Here is a 20,000-nt window from a genome sequence, read left to right as displayed (position 1 = left end):
TTGCTAAAGTTTGCTGGAGAGGACGCCATTAAAGTTTTCAAAACATTCCAGTTTCCCGAAGGCGATGAAAACGATAAAATAACATTAACTGACCTATGAGCCGCCGTGTTGCTTATCCCGTTGATAACTGATTCATAGAGAATCATGCGAGATCCTTCACTCAAAAAATATTCTTAAAATCGTCTTTTCCATGATGTGAAAACTCCAAAAAATATTTATTATCACATCTATCCTTGCTTGCTATAAAAGACCAATACTATAATTCGCATTTGCACATTATTTTTGTTTTAGCCTCGTTTTCATGTTGGAGAGAGATTTTTAAGATTTTAAATGCCAAAAAAAGACCCTTGCAGCTACGCACTAGTGATGGCTATCGTAGTTTCTTTTTCCATATCCTGGTGCATTCTTCATAATGATGCGACTGATAACTTGTCCAGAAAACTGCAGGAAAAAGTTATCAGGCCTATGGACTACTTGGAGTTAGTGCAGAGTACGAGTTCAAGTCGCTACGTTCCTGCATTTAAATATCTACCACTTGAAAATAAGAATCCACTTAAAAACACGCATCCGTAAAAATAGCTAACGGTTTGTCCTCAGAAAGAACTTCTTCCACCAAGTTTGAGCTACTCGTTTCTCCCATCAATGGAAAAATGTTCGGTCACCTTTTTCGGTGAGCTGCAAGGTGCCTTGGTAAAGAAACGTGAAAGCCCTTGACGCGTTGAATCATCATTGTTTTTCAACCTCACAATCCCACAAGTTTTGAGTTTTTCATGAAAAAAAAATGTTTGCTCTTCCTCTTATCTCTCAAAAATTCATCTTTCGGAGTATTTAGTTCTTGATCCTTTATGGAATTTTAGCGAATGCAACGCGAATATATCAAGAGACAAACTTCGAAAGAAAAAAAGCTGTTTTGCAGAAAATGAAGAAACCAACTGAAAGTGAGAGCAGTGCGTTCAGCCAATCGTGAGCGAGTAATTTTGCTCTTTTTACAAGCAAAATTAAGAAAAAATGCCTTCTTTATTGACCAATCAGCGTTCAGTAGTTTTGCCCTCTATGTTGTTGCGCGACCTGGGCAATTTCAGCAACTTCTGAAAACACTCGTGATATTAACCCTTAATTTTACTCCGCCCAGTGCGATTACCTATACTAATTCAATTAAATTTCCCTTAAGAGTTCAAATTGACGTTCCATGACTGGCCAAGCAAAGTCACCCTCCGTATAGATTAATTTGATAAAGAAATGAAAACAATTTTACTTACCCAACAAGGTACAAATAGAAATTATTATGACTGCAAGACGCTCGATGGTTTCCATCTTGACTGTGTATATGTACTTCAGTAAGTATTTAAGTCCACAAACATTTTAACTGATCAGAAGGGATCTGAAAAGGAATGAGAATACCATAGCGATATTGAAATTTTACCTAATGTAGAAAAGGTTTTAACTCAAAAACGGAAAGAGTTTTAATATGTAAGTAAGTGAGTGAGTGAGTGAGTGAGTGAGTGAGTAAACAGTAAACAGTAAATCTTTATTGCACCTTACTCTCCAAAGGGAGGTATCGGTCTCGCTACAATAAAGGTGATGATATCTACTAGAATAACCACTTAACTAAAAAGATCATACAATTACTTGTAATACAATTGGTATAAAATTATTCTTTTAATTATTTTGCATTTAGGAAGTCTTTTCTCTTCTGAAACATCAAATATGTGTATTTACCTATTATCTTTGAAGTGCTTTCGTTTTCTAGGGTAAGTAAATACCGTATTTTATCCTCATCATTAAGGCTTTTGAAAACAACATCGTGTGTTGAAAGGAGAGAATGGAGCTCATTTCTAATGTTATCGTACCCTGGGCAATACATCAAGAAGTGCCGCTCATCTTCTATATAGCCTCTATTGCACACTAAACACGTTCTTCCATCTACTGGGATTGGTGCACCTCTATTTTCGTATTTCCCAGTCTGTATTCGCAAGCTATGAACCCCCAGACGCAATTTTGTCATACTTATTCGATTCTATGTGCTGGGTTTCTGATAGTTTTGAGATAGTCTTCCAATTGGTAGTCGAATTTGACTTCTTTGTGTGTAAATTTCTCTCTAGAGCCTTCGGAAGTGTTGTTGCGAGCCTTCAGCCAATTTCGAATGTAGTCCTTTTTAAGCTGTTTCTTTATGGAGGAACGAGCATTCTTAATGTGTAGTTGGCTTGATGTATTGCCTGTAGAGTGCATTCGTATAGTTTCGTCATTATTTAATACATCAAAAAATTGGCTGTGAGTTTTGCGTGATGAAAGGCTTCCTTTAATAGACGGTTGACTGTTTTATGCTGTAATCTAAGCGAGTAACTAAATATTGAAGCTTTTATGTCTATACTTAAAGGGTACCGTCCAAGTTCTGCCCTACAGGCAATGTTCTCTGTGTACCATGGGGTATTTAGTGTTTGTTTACAGAACTTGATATGGACTTGTTCGATAGTGCTTTTGTCAAAATGGGTCTTATATGATAATAGCTCCGGTCCCCATATTTCGCATCCACATACTAGTATAGGTTTGACAAGGGCATCAAAAAGCTTATTCTGAGTGAGTTGAGTGAGTGAGTTGAGCGAGTGAGTGAGTGAGTTGAGTGAGTGAGTTGAGTGAGTGAGTTGAGTGAGTGAGTTGAGTGAGTGAGTTGAGTGAGTGAGTTGAGTGAGTGAGTTGAGTGAGTTGAGTGAGTGTTAGGGCCTCTTCACATGATCCTGGTACACCAGGTTGGCTCGGTTACCGGGATGAAATTGGTTCTATTCCTATGGCGACTTTCAGCCCGGTTTTCGAGATGAAAAGTGGGGACGTGACCATTCAGGCGTAAATTCTAACGAACAAGACTGGCGAGAATAGACCTTTTCACGGTTTTTGACGCCATCCTGGTTTGGGTAAAAAAGCGACTATTACAGTGAATATATGGAATTTTGGCCGAATTCAAACCTTTATAACTCCCCTGCAAAAAGGCATGTTTTTAGACATTTTATTAATATCATTCACTCAGCGGAAAATTGGATCATTGCACAAGGCACAACGTCTGAAAATTGGATATTACAAAACTCCCCTGCAGAAAGGCAGATTTCAAAAATATTAAAATGATTTTAGTCATTTTATTAATATCATTGACTCAACGGAAAATTAGATCATTGCACAAGGCAAAACGTCTGAAAATTGGACATTAGAAATCTCCTCATGTCGCTTCAAATTTCACGGGAATTTGTATAGCTTTGTTTTCAAGGTTTTATATGAAATTTACAAATTTCGTTTACGGTCGTTATAGCTTGATTCTGATCGTCATACTTCACGAAAATAATCCCAATAGAAATGCTGTTTGAGAGGCACTCTCGCTATCCATAATCGTTGGACCTTAAAGAATTTGTAATGGTTCGAAGTCGGCAAAATTTTCATACATTCACTGTAATTTAAGCCGTGTTTGCTCCCCAACCAATATGGCGTCAGAAATCGTAAAAAGGTCTGTTTGTCGATTTTCCTTTGTTTGTTTTTTTGTCTTTTTTTTTTTTTTGTTCTTTTTTTTGTTTAAGCAACCTCAAATGTCTTTTGACCTTACGTTACCTATCAACGGGAACTATTCTGAGCTTCATTACCTAGGAAAACGGCAGGCCCGGAAAACCGAGATTGCTGCTGTTTGCTCTGAATTGCAGTTTTTGGTATGTCTTAAGATTTTTAATTTCGAATCTACTAAGGTCGCAAGATGCCTGGACGGCCTATTTCAGAAGAACAGAAACGAAAGAAGAGAGAAAGAGAACGAGAACGACAAAACGGTACGCATCATCTGCACTCTTTTTGGACAGAAATAATCGATCTGTTGCTGGTTTGTTTGGCCTTAAAATGCGAGCGAACAAGAAGTTTTTTTACTCCGCTTGCCTAACTGTTTTTCGATGTGCCTCGACAGTGACAAGAAAGGCAAAGAGTTCTCGTAAAAGTATAAGGAGAAATATCACCAGCATGTGTTTTCAGAATTTTTTTTAGAGCACGTACAGGTAATTTGTTGGGGATCTTGTCTGAAGTTTGTCCTTTCTAGCCGATTCTGGTTCTAAGCCACGCTGGCGTGTTTCAATGAAATACATCGAATTGTAAATGATCTCGTTTTCAGAGATAAAGTGGAATAAATAAAGTACATCAATAAAACCAAGACGATCTGCCACATCACGAGCTATAGTACGCCTGTGATTTCTAATTTTAGCGTGATTCCTATTCGCTGGCGTTTGACAGTCGACTCTGAAATGGCTTCTTTCCTTTTCTGTTCGCTTGCTGAGGATTTGCTTGTTTTCTTTTAAAACTCTTGCGATTCAAGAGAAATTAATTAACTAACTGGTGAATTCGACAGTAGATTTCGCTGGAAAAACCGATATCACACTCATCCCTTCGTGATTCATACGATCAGTCGGTTTTTCAGGTGAAATTAACCGTGGAATTCACTAGTTAGGCAGCGAAGAAAATGTTACATAATTAAGCAATATCCGGGAAAACCAAAAGGCGGACAGTTCCAAAGCCTTTTATTTTCACTAATCCTACAGCCAGTAAAAAAGCCGGGAGCTCCGCGTTTTGGGTTTGCCTAAATCTATATATTATATGGATTTAGCCAAGCCTAAAGGCGGAGCTCCTAAATACATCATTTTAAAGGTTTTAAAGTAGGCTTTTTAGTTAAAGAAAAATCGAAATAAAAACCAAGGACTTTTCAGAAAGATAACTGTAAGTACAAAAATTCGACAAAAGTTTTTTTTTAACTTAGTTAACCAATATTTCCACCAAATTTGGCTAAAAAAAAGAATGCGTACATTTATTAGAATTTTTGTTGGTTATGTGTCAACACCTTTCATTTCTCCATGACGACAAACAAAGGCGATTGTCTTTTGCATAATTAATGACACTTCGGACACTACGAACGTACGGACGGACGGTCGAACGATGACGTCATACGTAAAACCAAAATTTGTGGCATCAATGGGTAACCATATTTTTGGAGCGAGAGACTATGGTATAGTATCCATGCAGTCTTTAGTCGATTGCTTTCTATAACTCGCGTTTTCCTTAGTCCCGCTCGCTCTTCTGCTCGTTCTCACCAAAGAAGAGCCTTTAAAAGGATTGAAAGAGATCCGCATGTCTGCCTTGAAACACTGCTAATCGAAAAGAAAGCAAAGACCTACCGCATTTCCGCCGTCAAAATTGCCTTGACGTCAACTAAATTGACTGGAAGCAGAAATTTCTCTTTTAGACTATTTGTTATTGGTTTTTGTAATCGCAACTTTAAAGGTTTCATTCGTTTAATGTGGAGAAAGGAGAAACACATAGGCGTTCACACCGGGATAGTAAACAACATAGCAACCTTGGGACTCTCAATGTCAGTTAAAATGCACCTTTGTGTGAAGTTGAGTTACACGCCCTGAAGAGGATTGGTAATTTTAAACCTTTCTTGAAACCATAAGCCTCTCAACTACATACACAGACAAGCACATGCCTACAAGGCAAGCCTTACATGCAAGGTAGCTACGAAAGTCGAGAAAACAGGAGTGAGCATGTATGAAAATATTGTTTCAAATAAATTCTTAACACTTAAATTACACTTTCAAATTCATTACAAAACCGCGAAGGTTTTCATTGTTCCTGCTCGAAAAGCAATTGAATTATTCAATTTAAAATCATTATTTCTTAACTTCCAAAGCAAATTATCCAGATTCTATTTCAAGCTCCCTAAAGATCTTGTGGTTCTATTCCAACCTCCACCAAGAACTTGTGGAATGATAACGTGGCGACTTTCCTCCCGGAGCGATTTCTTGTGGGTTTCTGTATTCGCGTACATAATACCACCAGAAAATGCACATGTCATACTGGAACAAGTACCACCGAACCTCTCGTTTGGGTATGACTTGACCTCTTGGTAAGCTGGAAGGCGTAGTGCATGCGAAATCACCGTCGTCAAGTGTGAGTTCATTTCAACACGATCAATCTCGTTCCCCAACGTTTCCTTGACTAGCGGTTAGGAAAGAGAGACTCAAGAAGTTTTGTTGATTTCTGACCGCCTCCCTTCAAGCACGAGCAGTTAATCGAGAGCCACCCACTCCCGTTCCGCTGCCGGTAAGGGCGGCTCTGGGAACGAAATTGTTGATTTATGGGAGTTGGAGAACTCGTATATAAAAGCAGTTCCGCCGGGGATACAAGTCGTCTCGCTTAGGGGTGTAAATTTTGGATTATGATCTCACATAGTCCCGGTGTATTGGACCAAACGCCATCATATGTCGTAGTGATGGTCTCGTGTAGGGTCGCACGCGAAGAAATATAAAAATCTATATTATCTTTCAAATATGGTCTCTTTTAGGGGTGAAAAAGGCGTGGGCCATTCCCAGATTGGTCGCCGAATTTTGGGCGTCTGTGATCATATTTCATCTATTTCAATTTATTTCCATTTTATAATATTAAAAAAAAAAAAAGACCAGTATCAGTTTCATGTGGAACTTAAACCAACAAGCTCATCACATCAACCTGACACTTACGATTTGGGCTCTACATTCTTTCAAACTCTCTGTAACTCACTCAAATATGTAATTCTTGTCACTTATCATATTTAATTATGCATGTTTCGCCTAGTTGTTATATAGTCCTTACGGTTTTTCAAATATTCTGTAACATCGAAACATGTCTTGGAAACTAAAAAAAAAATTTAATTTTCTTAAAGATAACTTAAATTGCCTTTGTATTGTAACTTAATTCCTTTCCCAGTTGTTTGCTTTATAAACATAAGTTCGTCACCCAATGGTCCATCAACCGTGAAAAAGTAAATTTTTAATCCAGTATTTAAGAAAAATAATTGATGGGTGAGTTTTTTTCTGTTGGCATGATTCGCCGGGACTTACGTTAACGGTTTCTACGGCATCATCACGACAGTCACGAATACGAACCAGAAATTAAGTTTGGCTGTCATGCAGTGCTCATTAGGCCGTCATTTAAAAAAAAAAATGTCGCAGTATTTTGCAAGATTAAGAATTTGCAAATTCAAGGCAACAACTTGAGGCGATCGCAGGGTTACGGAAAGCGAAAAAATGCCTCTCGCGCTTTAATAAATCGCAGCAAACGAAGAATTCCTCTGCAATTCAGGGAATATTTTGAAAATAAAAAATAAATCACAATATTTTAGCTTGCTTTTATTTAAGGATAACAGCATGACCGAGCAATGCCCAATTACAACTGATTAGCTATATATGTAATAGGACTACATGCTGTCCACTTTGGAAATAATTGGAGTCACACAATTCCTCGAATTAAGAAATTGGACTCGGCCTACGCCGCGTCCAACTTTGGCTGTCCTCAGCATTTTCTCATCCAATTATTTCCATATTGGACAGCATGTAGTCCTATTGCGCATGCAAATAAAACCAATAAGATCAAATCGGTGAATGTCTCATAGATCACCAAATGTTTGTATTTTGCACCATAGTTTTCACAGTAGAGTGAGACAGTCCTTATTTGAATTTGATTCTTTTTATTACTCTCTACAAAGTTTGTGAATAAAGTTTTTTGTATAAGCTTTATCAGTACATTTTGCCAGAAAGTTGTCTCAAATACAACGCGCTTAGAGTTGTGGTATCTGAAATCTTTCATCAGTTTCACAAGCAGCATGGGACGCAGACTTTCCGGGAACCTTTTCATAGCCTAAAAGCACTTGTTTTTACATCACACCTATGAAGGATAACTTCCGGTGTAGGTTGGAAGGGTGATGAAAAATGAGGCTTTTACAAGTGGACCTGGAATCTTATGCTCTAAAGCCTGGTTTTCACTAGCGACGCAAGCATAAGTGCAAGCACAAGCAAAAGTATAAGTGGCTTATGCTTAGTGAAAAACAAACGTCCACATAAGCATCAAAATCAACCACAGCATCAGCCATTTTGTTGAAATGCTCAGACGCGGGGAATCTGGAACGAGTGCTGTAATTGGCCAGACATAATACATTTTTTTTTTTGCTTCTGTTGCGTTTCGTTTAAGCACAAACACAAGGAAAAGGAAAAAATTTGATCCTTGCGATTATTCCTGCGTCAACGACGTTTTCAAGGTGAAATGAGCGCTTTTATGCTTGCGCTTGTGCTTGCTTCGCTAGTGAAAATCAGGCTTAAGCTGCTCTAGTACCCGATTTGGCTGTAATCCGGGCTTGAAACCCACGATGTGTTTTCACTGCCACCAACGGAAAGGCTAAGCATACCTGGTATAAAAGACTTTTCACTGGAACCAAAGAAATTGCGCTCATTCCAAGCCTCAGACATGTACGTCGAAAATGTAATATGCATTTGACTTCACACATAAGGTATTTAAAAAGCGAATTAATTATTGACAAGGTTGTCATATAACCAGGAGACTGCAATTTGTAAATGCCTCGCCAGATCGTCTTTTAATCAGTTCAATAAACGAATATCACCCGTACAAACCAGCCAGTTTTTTTATGAGTTGTTACATTTTACCCCTTTGAACCCATTTTCGATGGCTTTTGCGACAGTTTTTACCACGGCACTTTGATTGCATTTGCATACTGACTTACTTTTCCCAGAAAAAAAAATGGTGGGTTTGTGCGGCCCGCTTCCTAAAACCCTTACCCTATTTCAGACCAAAATCTGCGATTTTCCCAACCCTATTTCAGACCTGACCAAAAAGTTGTACCCTATTTCAGTTGTTACACGGTTGGCGTAATAATTTGAGAAGGGCTTTGTTGACGGTCTCATCGCCTATTAATAATGACGAAGAAGTTTCTTCCAAAAAACATACCTAATTCAAGACTTGAGTGAACAAACCGTACCCTATTTCAAACCAATTGGTCAAAATCGATAGCCTATTTCAGATCAAAACGGCTAAAAAACCATATCCTTTGGGGCCGCACTTACCTATATAGCCCATATAAGGGAGTAATCCCCGGGCAGTGACTGAAAACCTCTTGCTATGACAAAAAACCTGTTCTAAATTTAACCAAAACAACTTTGAGAAATAAAAAAAATCTTAAGGTTTGCATTTCGCAGCAACACTTTTGTCCATTTCGGGCCAAGTGCAGTTGCAATCGCCTTCCAGGAATATTGTTGATAATTCTGACTTGTCCATTAGAAACTTTTAAGGATGCGTGCATGAATAGAACTTATTCTGTCAAATTCTTAGGCGCACTTTTGTTACACAGGAAGAGTTCCATTCAGTAGTGTTAACTACAGTAATTAACACCATTCTCCCACTGCTATATTTGCACAATTATAGCGCGGCACGAAGCAAGTCCGAGCCGGAGACAATTTCTAATCAACTGATTTTTATCCTTCTCTATAAAATATCATTTGACCATACATTATTATACCCTGCGATCAGAGTCTCTTTCGATCTTCCGAGATACGTCGGGAACAAGAAGAAGACTCTACCAGCTGCATCGACATTCACTGATTTACCGCTAATCCAAAGAATTGGATGAGTCAGTCCAGTTTCGACATGTCAAACCTGCTTTTTTAACAAAAAAATTTCGCATGATCAGTCGCCACGCGTCATCAATATATTTTTGAAATTTACAGCAGCGTGGCAATTTTCAAATGTCTAAATTCCACTGAGTATTTTCTATGTCTGTTACAGAACCTTGTCCGCCAGAAACCTATAAATGTTTAGGTAAAACAATGAAAAGGTAATTTAAAAGTATGAACTATCTTGAGTTTCCAAGGAAGTGACTCCTTGGTTGTCATGTGTTTGCCAGAGTTTTTGGAAATAATCCCGACTGTTTGTTTTCGTTTTGTGGTTTTGTGCTTATACTGGTAACGCTTTAGTGACACCGAATACATTTAAATTTTTAACCCATGCTCAATAGAAATTGTCGAGGCAGCTTGAAAAGATATGGGTAGATAAGTGGTACCAATGTCGAGATGGTCAGTAAATTCACATACTTGGGCGTTACCCTCGATGAGGAACTGAAATGGAAAGTACACGCTGAAGATGTTCACAAGAAAGTATCCAAGCGACTCGGTCTCCTCAGACGAATACGCTCCACTCTCACTTTACAAGCAGCACAAGCGGTATACAAATGCATTATTGAACCAATTTTTAGTTACGCAGACACAGCCTGGGGTGAACTACCCGAGAGCAGCATCACTAGTCTGCAACGATTACAAAATCGAGCCGCGAAAATCGTCACCTGTCAGAAAAGTACAAGGACAGCCCGAAATATTGTAAATTGGCCAGATTTAGAAACACTGCGAAAAATACACAAATGTATTTTAGTATATAAATGTTTACGGAATTTCGTTCCTATATACTTAAAAAACTATTTTAAGGTAAACAATGATGTACACAATTACAACACTAGGCAGAGGAGAAATATTCACCCAAATAAAACAAATCTTGTTCTTGTGGGGCGAACTTTTAAAAATTCAGGACGTTTAGCTTTTAACTCACTGCCAAGCAGAATCAAAGAGGCAAGTTCTCTAGCAATTTTTAAACGCCTTCTCAAAGGACATTTTATCTGATTTTTTTTTTTTGTTTGTTTTTCTTTTCTTCCCTTTTGTAAATTTTAGCAAATTTTACCTAACCTTGTAATCTTATTGAAAATGTGTATATGTAAGTTTTTATTGAACCCAGGGCCCCTAAGGATACCAGCCTTGCAGCTGACTGGGCTACCCTGGTAAAATAAAGTTGTCTTGTCTTGTCTTGTCTATATGGGAACTGAAACACCAAGAGGTATTTTAATTTTACTTTTAATTTTTGTATACACGCTCACATTTAAACGAGCCTCTAGCTCACCAGGTGATATGTGTCTAAATAAACTACTGCTACTGCTACTGCTACTGCTACTGCTACTGCTACTGCTGCTGCTGCTACTGCTGCTGCTGCTGCTGCTGCTGCTGCTACTACTACTACTACTAAACCATCCAACATGCAATGACAATCGGCGTTCCGTTTTCCCCGAAGATAAAACTCTTAGCAGAGAAAGGCAGTGAGAATTTTCTCTTAATGCATTTCCATGACAAAAACGACTACGATATGTGAAGAAAGAGTTTCCACGTATTTCTAACACTGACTAATTGAATCACCCTATTTTGTGGGGATCATACTTACGCGCAGTTCATCTACCAAAAAGATTAATCCCAAACATTCGGGTGGCAAATGCTTTGAAGCGAATTGTTCTTGAAAAAATCGTTTGGCCTGCTTGTTTTCAACGTTAACGTTCTTATTTGTCTCTTTTAAAGCATTCACGATCTTTTGTCTTGATATGGATACTACGACTTGAGGCAGATGTCTCTAAACAGTTTACTTTCCTTTTGAATTTCCAGATTGTGTGTGATAACTATGTTCAAGGAATTGGTGCAAGTGTCTTTTTCGACTTCACAGCGAACGACTTTTCACAGAAGTTCAAGTTTTGACATTCGGCCACTAAATTCGTAGGACGCTACACCAAACTGACTAGAAATGACTGAAGAACCGTAAACTGTGAGAACCAATGCGAAGTAAGGTTTATCCCTCGGCGTGGACGTCCGAGTGGCTTAAGCTCTATAAGACTGGGAGAAAACGTGGAGGCAGTGTGGCCCAGTGGTTAGGGCGCTTGCCCTGAGATCCGGACATCCCGGGTTCAAGACCCGCTCTGACCACCCGTTTAATTTGTTCCTGGTAGTCCCTGGTTCAACTTCCCAGCTGCACTTGTAAATAGCCAACTGGTTTGCCTCCGGCCAGTTGGGATTCTTAACAGTTGTTGTTGTTCTGTTCCTTCGTTTCGTTGTTGTTCATTGGCCCTGAAAAGCTCCTATGGGGAGCGGTCAATTACGTATGTATTGTATTGTAACGTGGCAGCTGACACTGACTCCAGGAGAAAAAGGATTTCAGCCATTCAAATTTTGTAACATTTAAGATAATCCCAAGGCATTTTTGGGACAATGGAACAGCTTACTTAATATGAAAACAACAACAACAATCAAGTTTAGAGACTGTTCCTTTTTGGGTCAGAATCAAAACCTAGCAAATTACCGGGACAATCAATTTTCCTTTTTTTCTTTTCCGTTGAAAAAATGTGGATAGTGAGGAAATTCCTTTCACATATATGCCTATGAAAGAAAAGTAGAAACTCAACTGTCACTCAAACCAGCATGGAATTTTTAGATCCTACACTGATCTATGAAGGGAACATGTATATGCCCCTTTCTACTCGCATGTTGTCTCTTAATTAAAGGGGAACATGGAAATTTCCATAGTCTTTTACACTTTATGGATGAACCTTAACACGGAAATTTCCATGTTTCGTTTGAATGTCATACACGAAAGAAACGAGAAAATTTCATGTTCTTTTACATTTATGTGGGAAAAGAACATGATAATTTCCATGTTTCGTTTACATATGTTATGTGTAAAAGGAACGTGGAAATTTCCATCAAGTTCTCTGACGTTTTCAGTAAGTGAAAAATTTTCTGTGTTCTTTTGCAAGTTGTATTTGAAAGGAACATGGAAACTTCCAGGTTCCTTCGTGTTCTGTCGTAATAATTTACTCACCATTTCCATTTACTTTTCCTCAGACTAACTCCCTTCAAAAGCTAACAGATGGCTTGATAATTTACCATTTTCCCCAGGGTGGCACACATACATGTAGCAACAAATTACCTCTAGTTTGCCAGTTTAAGTAATTAACTCTGAAAAATAATTGTATTTAATGGCTGCCTTTTTTTAGTTTCTGCAAGAAATTGTTACGGTAATCAATGAAATAACCCAAAGGTGCCAGTTTTAGAATATCGATAATGGTTTTAGAACTTGTTTCACTATCTATGCACAATTATAGCGCAGGACGAGTCAAGTTCGAGCCCGAGACAATTTCTAATCATTGACAATAAAGTTGACAGTTACTGGTCAGTGAAAATACATTGTTCGTGGTTAGTCTTACGAAGCTCGTTTCATCCCGATCAAGCGACTCATCAGAGACCTTTCTGCTTGGCAAACTCATTAGGCATCGCGCCCAATAGTCCCGTTCGCTAACGGCAAAATGATGACAGCAATCTCGCCTTATATCTCATAAGGATTCCAGACTGCGCAAATTCACGAGTGAAAATTGACAATAAAGTTGACAGTTACTTGTGAAAATACATTGTTCGTGGTTAGTTGTTAGCGAAAGGGACTTTAGGCGCGATGCCTTAAACGAGTTTGCCGAGCAGAAAGGTCTCTGATAAGTCCCTTGGTCGGGATGACACGAGCTTCGTAAGACTAAACCACGAACAATGTATTTTCACAAGTAACAGTCAACTTTATTGTCAATTTTCGCTCGTGAATTTGCGCAGTCTGGAATCCTTAAGAGATATAAGGCGAGATTGCTGTCATCATTTTGTTACCGAACGGGTCTAAATTGGGCGCGATGCGTAAGGAGTTTGCCAAGCAGAAAGGTCTCTGACGAGTCCCTTGGTCGAGATGATACGAGCTTCGTAAGACTAAACCACGAACAATGTATTTTCACAATTTCTAATCAACCCATTTTTGTCTTCTTTATAATATATTGTTTGACTATACATTATTATACCCTCGATCACAGCCTCTTTCGGTCTTCCTAGGTAGGTCGGGAACAGGAAAGAAGACTCAGCCAGCCGCCTCGACATTACACTTCATTGGAAACTTAAGATAGCTCATACTTTTAAATTACCATTTCATTTTTTATACTGAAAAAAATGTAGGTTTCTGGCAGACAAGTTTCTGTAACAGACATAGGAAATACTCATGGGAATTTAGACATTTAAAAATTGCTATGCTGTTGTAAATTTCAAAAATATATTGATGACGTGTGGCGATTGATCATGCGTAAAATAAAGAAAAGGCAGGTTTGACAAGTCCAAACTGGACTGACTCATCCAATTCTTTGGACGACCGGCAAATCAAAGAATGTCGAGGCGGCTGGCAGAGTCTTAATTCTTTCTTGTTCCCGACTTATGTAGGAAGATCGAAAGAGACTGCTTGCAGGGTAACATTATCATTGTTGTTGCCAAAAAGGAAAGACAAAAGAAAACGAAACAAACACAAATGCCGTTGAGATAAAGTTCAGCAGGTAACCAGGACGAAAGTTTTGCGACATTGTTAGATTTCAAGCACAGATCCTCCGTTGTCTCCTCTCACCTGTCATGGCTGAGCAATGTTTTGTGTCTGTGTGTCTACTTACGAATGCTTACTTATGGGGACGTGGACATAGTTACACACCCGTACTGTGGGGTCCGTTCTTTTTGTGAGCACCAAAATCAGGTCCCCACATATCAAAGCACTTAAAACTCTACTTTATGGTCAGAAATTGCCTTTGGACTACAAAGTAGTGATGTTCTCATAATGTAGTTTTGTGTTAAAAATCTAAACTGGTCTCCATAATGTAAAAAAAGTGCGTAACTAAAAAGTTGACTTTTTAATTTTTTTTCTTTGAGAGGTGTAGCAGCTTTAGTGGAAAAAAAGGCCCTCACATTTATAGTTTGTTCTGGAAAAACGGCTTTACCGTGCCAATACACACGACATTTGATCAAGCAGATACACACAATCCATCTGTGATTTTGCAATATTTATTCTTCTAACAATCACAATCAAACAGTAGTTATTAGGGCAAACTCAGAAATCATAATGTCAACTCATTATTTTGTCAGGAAACAGTAAATGTACATAGCTCTGTTAAAATGGTGTTTGCACTGTACTGACGATGGAACTTGACCTTTTCGAAAACTCACTTGTCTCATAATTATGTACGTTGGCTATTCCTGTTGAGAGCTGGGACACTTAATTAATGGTGCAATTTAGTCATTACGTAGTTTTCTGTAGTAATGAAATACTAATTTTGACATTCAACTTTCCCAGCCACTTGTAGGATCATTGGGAAGTGTAACAAAAAACTTGGACAAGTGGCTTAATGTCAAAATAAGTATTTAGTAATTAAGTCCTCAAAAAGTAACTCTTGCCATTTTTGCTCCAAACCCTTCAATTGGAGGGGTTAATTAAGAATCCAGATTCTTAAGCCTTGAGTGGTCAAAGTCTCCTCACCCATTTTCTTATATTTAGCACAAAATTAAATTCAGCTTTACTATTCTAAAACAAGACTTTGAATTGATGGTCCCGTTCTTGCAGTGCAATAGCTAGGGTTCTGCCCACTGCATATACCACCATGACTAGGTGCAAATAAAATCACAAAAGCCAATCATTTCCAATCCTTGCTTAAACCCAGTACCAGTGACAAAAAAAATCAGTGTGAATACAGATCATTGAATGGTCATTCCATCATTATGTTTATCATTAGAATCCAAATTGAATGACCTAATGTCATGTAAACTAGTCCCGGGAATAACCAGATCTGTTTGGTCCAAAAAAATTAAGATTGATAACCTTACTGGGATAATTACATGCTACAAACAAGACCAAAACAACTGCAATGACTACTTAGCTAGTTCCTTCCTAAGCTATAAGCTGACATGCATAAAATTTCAACAAACACAAATACAGTCGAAGTTCTCACGGCGACCACTCTTGTAAGCAACCAGCTCTAGCCACGACCACCAAAACTCTCTAATTGAAAACTCTCAAAAGCAACCGTTCCCACAATCAACCACGACCACCTTTGGGATTACCAAACTGGACTTTTCCATCGTTTTTAAGCTCTCATAAGGACGGTGCCTACTATTCTTATTGTGCATACGTTCTGCGCATCTCGAGATACTCAGATTTCCTATGGGTAGTGCTTAATTTAATACAGGCTGGGATATTTTTGCGCGGTTTAAAACTATGCGAAGAAAGCACAACAGTTACGTAGCAAGTTCTCTTTGTATCCAAAAAGAAAATTAGGGGTAGCCACGCATTTTTCAGAGATAACTAAGCTTCATTTTGGAAAAGAATGCCATACATTGCTTTGTATTTTAAAGCTTTGTATAAATATTGTTGATTACGTATCTTTGGAAAATGCGTGGTTAACCCCCAATTTTCTTTTTGGATTACAATAACGATTGTTAAGATCTGCTTTTCCCGCATATTCAGTAAGCCACACAAAAATACCTTTGATTTCAGTAAGCACCCTCCATAAGCGACCACTCAAAGAGTGATCTAAATTGTAAGAATATTTTGGCAGATTTTAATGAGAGTAAAAAGTTTCCAGTTTTTGTAGGTGCATTCCCAAAAATTCTATTCTGTACCCTTAATACAAATTTACAAATCCCAATTTTATTACTTATAATTCTCAAGGAACCAGCTCTACAGTGAGTAAGTTGTGACCACTTTTTCAAATTCCCGGGCTGGTTGCTTACGAGATCGAGCTTCTAACGTAGTACTCTCTAAAGTTTCTGGATATTTTGTTGTTTTCTATAATTATGTTTAGCCCTAGTGAACTCTCCCTCTGACTGCAAGAGAATTGCCACAAAGAAATATTTATTAAAACAATAATTTTAACTAATCATGTGCAACTTAATTAATTAAGTTACATTATGATTGTGAAGTAATCTTAAGATTTTGCTTTGGCCGGTTAATCCATCTGTTCTGCATGTAAAATATGGCTTTTACCTCCATTTCCGGATATTTAAAAGGATTGACATGAAACTGAAAAAAAAAAAAAAAAACAGGTAAAATTAGTAACTGTTCTATTTGTTATTTTATGCTTATTCCTGAACTAAGTATGCCATGTGGTTCCCTTAGTAAAAGCTATATCATTCTGCCACTTCATAGTTATTCAAAAGAACATAACAGTACCACAAATTAAGCATGTAACAATAAACCCTTGTATGACAGAAAGCAAGTGGTGGCCAAAAACCCTCATAGCCAATTATTTACCAGTCTTTTAATAGGTTTAATAGGCAAACAACTTAAAGTACTTTGGATCGTCAACAAGGAAGTTAAACAAAAAATGGCACATGAAACATCCCATAGTGTTGGTCATAGCCACTCAAGTTCTCAAGTAATCAGATCATATGTAATACTTACTTTACATACACTGTACATACATGTACACCTGAACGGTTAGAAAATCATCGACTGCATAAAAATGGTGATCAATGATGATAATGATGATAAAACTTACTGTCATTTTAAAGCTACCAAACCAACAAGATTCTCAGGTGACAATGAAGAACATACGGCAAACAAAAATATATATATTGTGACCAGGATTAATTCACTGTTTCACAAATACAAATCACTCAAGATTTGAAAATGGAAGAGTTTTTCTTTTGTGTCAGCCCTTACCTCTTGCTCTACAGTCCCCCCAAGCACCTCTCTTCCCCCAAAATATGTTGCAATATTGTTTAGGCTTCGATCCTGATGACAACAATTATTATTGTAACAAAAGATGAGAATAAGAGGCCTTTTTGTCCCGAATTCCAGGCGAATAACCCAACGAAAAATGCAATCAAAAACAGTTGCCAGTGCTCCAGGCTGTGACTGTTTTCGTTACCATGGCAAGTAAAAAAAAGAAACATTAATTGGAGCTAGTCACCAATTTGGTGACCTGTGTTCCATGGTCGTGTGCCAAGCCGTAGTGTTTTTATCAGTTCAGGGCTCGAAATAACTGGCAGGCAGGAACCTGTTACATTTCCCGGTTTAACATGTTTTTGCTGGGACATGGCCCGTTTTTGGCCGGTCAATTTGAACAATCATAACTTTTGCAATAGTGACCCCAGGTTGCATGAATGATGATGATTACAGTAAAATGAATGATGTCCCTCACTATGGTCAAATAGTTCCAAATTAAATAAATTATTCTAAAGTGCAAATGACCAAAAATTTGTCCGGTTACTTATACCCAATTCTGACAGGACATTGTCTGTTGACGAACCATTATTTTCAAGTCCTGTAAGTTATTATTTGTGGTCTTGAGCTTAAAGTGAGATGGCATGAAAAATTATTTAGGGATACATCTTAGTGACACTTACCATTTAGCGATGCAATGACTCTCTGCATCGAGACACATCTTAAAATTATTTGTTTCAATTAGCTTGTCGAAACAGGTCGTATCAGTGATCCGTAAAATACTCTGACCTTGTGGTGGAATTCGATTTCAATCAGATGGGAACTCAAGGATAAAAACTTTCTCGAAATAGATAGTATCTGCTTAGATGACATTTTAAATTACTGGTTTATGGCGACGAAAACAAATAAAAACTTCACCGCGACAGACTTGGTAACCGCGTTTGAATGATCCCAGATCCCTCCCCGCACCCCCCTCCACCTAGCCTGCGAACAGCAGACGCATTTCCGTCGCGTTGAAAGATAGTTATTGCTCCTTTTAAACAAATGTGGTTAACATTGTAAGGACATAGTCACTTCCTTGCATGATTAATGATAGTGAAACATCGCTGCAGTTCTTTAAAATCCGGGTGACATCACAAGGGCATGGTCCCTTTTGGTACGATTTTTGATCATTCTAATTTTATATTTGTGCTGTAGATGGGGTTTTCTCGTCTCGGGATTGTGAAGAAGTTGCTTGTGCAGAGGAAGACAGTAGCTACTAAGGAACACTTCATCAAGCCCTGATTATGATGCTGACATAGTAAACGTGACCATCCAGTGTGGCAACAGTGTTTTTCATTGTGTAATGCTGCATGGGCTAATACGCAAGATGAGAGTTGTTTTAGCCCAGCTTTTGCTGTGGAAATATGAATTAAGACCTTTTTGTTAGGCAAAATAAATTCTATTTAAAGATAAAAGAAATGTCATTTTTTGTTATTGTTATTTTGTTTTGTTTAATTAATCGTTTCAGCCAGAGATAATTTCTTAATATTTACCATGTTTTATTCTGCAATTGGCTGTGGCTCTTTTCACGTTTTAATTTTTGGGTAACATTGTGGGGACCAATAGAGACCTCCTCAACTGTTTTAATTCTGTCGCCACGAAAGATAGCTGTACATTGCTTTTGTTACACAAAATCTGTGTAACATTATGGGGACATGGTCATGCAGTCTGTTGCATCATGAAAGAAAGATATTTATAGCTGCTTTTACACGAATTTGGGTAGCATATTGTGGGGACATGGTCACTTGCTTGCATGATGAAAGATAGTGAAACATTGCTGCTATTATTCAAAATTATCTGGGAGACATGACAGGGGCATGGTTCCTTGACTATTATTTGTGTGCTGTAGATGGGGTGGTCACGTCTCACGATTGTGAGGACGTTGCATGTGCAAAGGAAGACATTTGCAAAGGTATACATGTACTCTGTTGATCAAGCCCGGATTATAATGCTCAGATACATGTAGTAGACATGTACGTGACTTGTGGCAGAGCATTTTTCGTTGTGCAACGTTGCATGGGCTAAAACTTAAAGCTCTTCAACTGCATTTTATAACCATAAAAGACAGAAGAAGCCCATGACTTCTTTTTCAAAAAATTGCTGGTTCATCATAGGAAAATTGTCACTTGCTTTTATGCTATACAAACAGTTTGTTGAATTACAGTCTTTGTGCTTGACTGAATGCAAGTCTGGAATAATTAAAACTTTCTTTCAGTGTCAGATCTTTATTATTAAAATACATGTAAGTTACAACCCCCCTCCCCCCAAGCTTTGCATTTCTTTCAACAATTGTTACATGAATATGTCAGCACTTACAGGGTGTACATGTATGTTGCCCCCTGCTCTCACTTGTAAGAAATTGGACCAAATAATGCAGCTCGTGTTTATTTCTTGTATTGCTTGCATCGTAAACGTAAATTTGCACTTGTATGTACATTGTGTTCATTAAGTGTTGTGCCTACATGTATATTTATGGACCAGTGCTTGTCTTACTGGAAATTGGGCTTTTAACCCATTCATCCCTGATTAGCATCCCCCATTGACAACTAAAATTGTCTGGCTTAAGACAGAGTGAAATCTGTATTTGTCTTGACAACTCAAACAATGAAACTTTGAGAGCCTGTAAATTTACCAACACAAATTAGCAGCATCTAACTTGATCAAACAAAAATTAATGAGGTGTTTCTGTGTTTGATATGTGATTAGGCAATATTCTCCATAACTGGTCCCAACCAAGAGGTTTTAATATTTGGTGGTCA

General features: G+C 38.0%; 1 protein-coding gene and 1 long non-coding RNA gene across 2 annotated transcripts in view; both read right to left on the bottom strand.

Annotated features, from left to right (window-relative positions):
• The window catches only part of LOC137987669 (membrane frizzled-related protein-like), a 14,267-nt gene extending 12,885 nt beyond the window's left edge, over positions 1–1,382 (bottom strand). Inside the window, exon 1 of the mRNA XM_068833742.1 lies at positions 1,260–1,382. Within this exon, the coding sequence (XP_068689843.1) occupies positions 1,260–1,314 (55 nt within the window). The 5' untranslated portion in view covers positions 1,315–1,382. The remainder of the gene's footprint in view (positions 1–1,259) is intronic.
• Positions 1,383–14,523: 13,141 nt separating this feature from the next.
• Positions 14,524–18,142, bottom strand: LOC137987675 (uncharacterized). Its single transcript, XR_011120688.1, has 3 exons — positions 17,883–18,142; positions 17,197–17,268; positions 14,524–16,554 (listed from the first exon to the last, which is right to left on the bottom strand). It is a non-coding gene; the product is annotated as an uncharacterized lncRNA (long non-coding RNA).
• Positions 18,143–20,000: the final 1,858 nt, after the last annotated feature.

Source organism: Montipora foliosa, unplaced genomic scaffold, assembly GCF_036669935.1.
Source record: "Montipora foliosa isolate CH-2021 unplaced genomic scaffold, ASM3666993v2 scaffold_378, whole genome shotgun sequence".
Lineage (NCBI taxonomy): Eukaryota > Metazoa > Cnidaria > Anthozoa > Scleractinia > Acroporidae > Montipora > Montipora foliosa.
The sequence above is the reverse complement of the archived record's forward strand: the minus strand, read 5'-3'. Positions and strand labels throughout refer to the sequence as shown.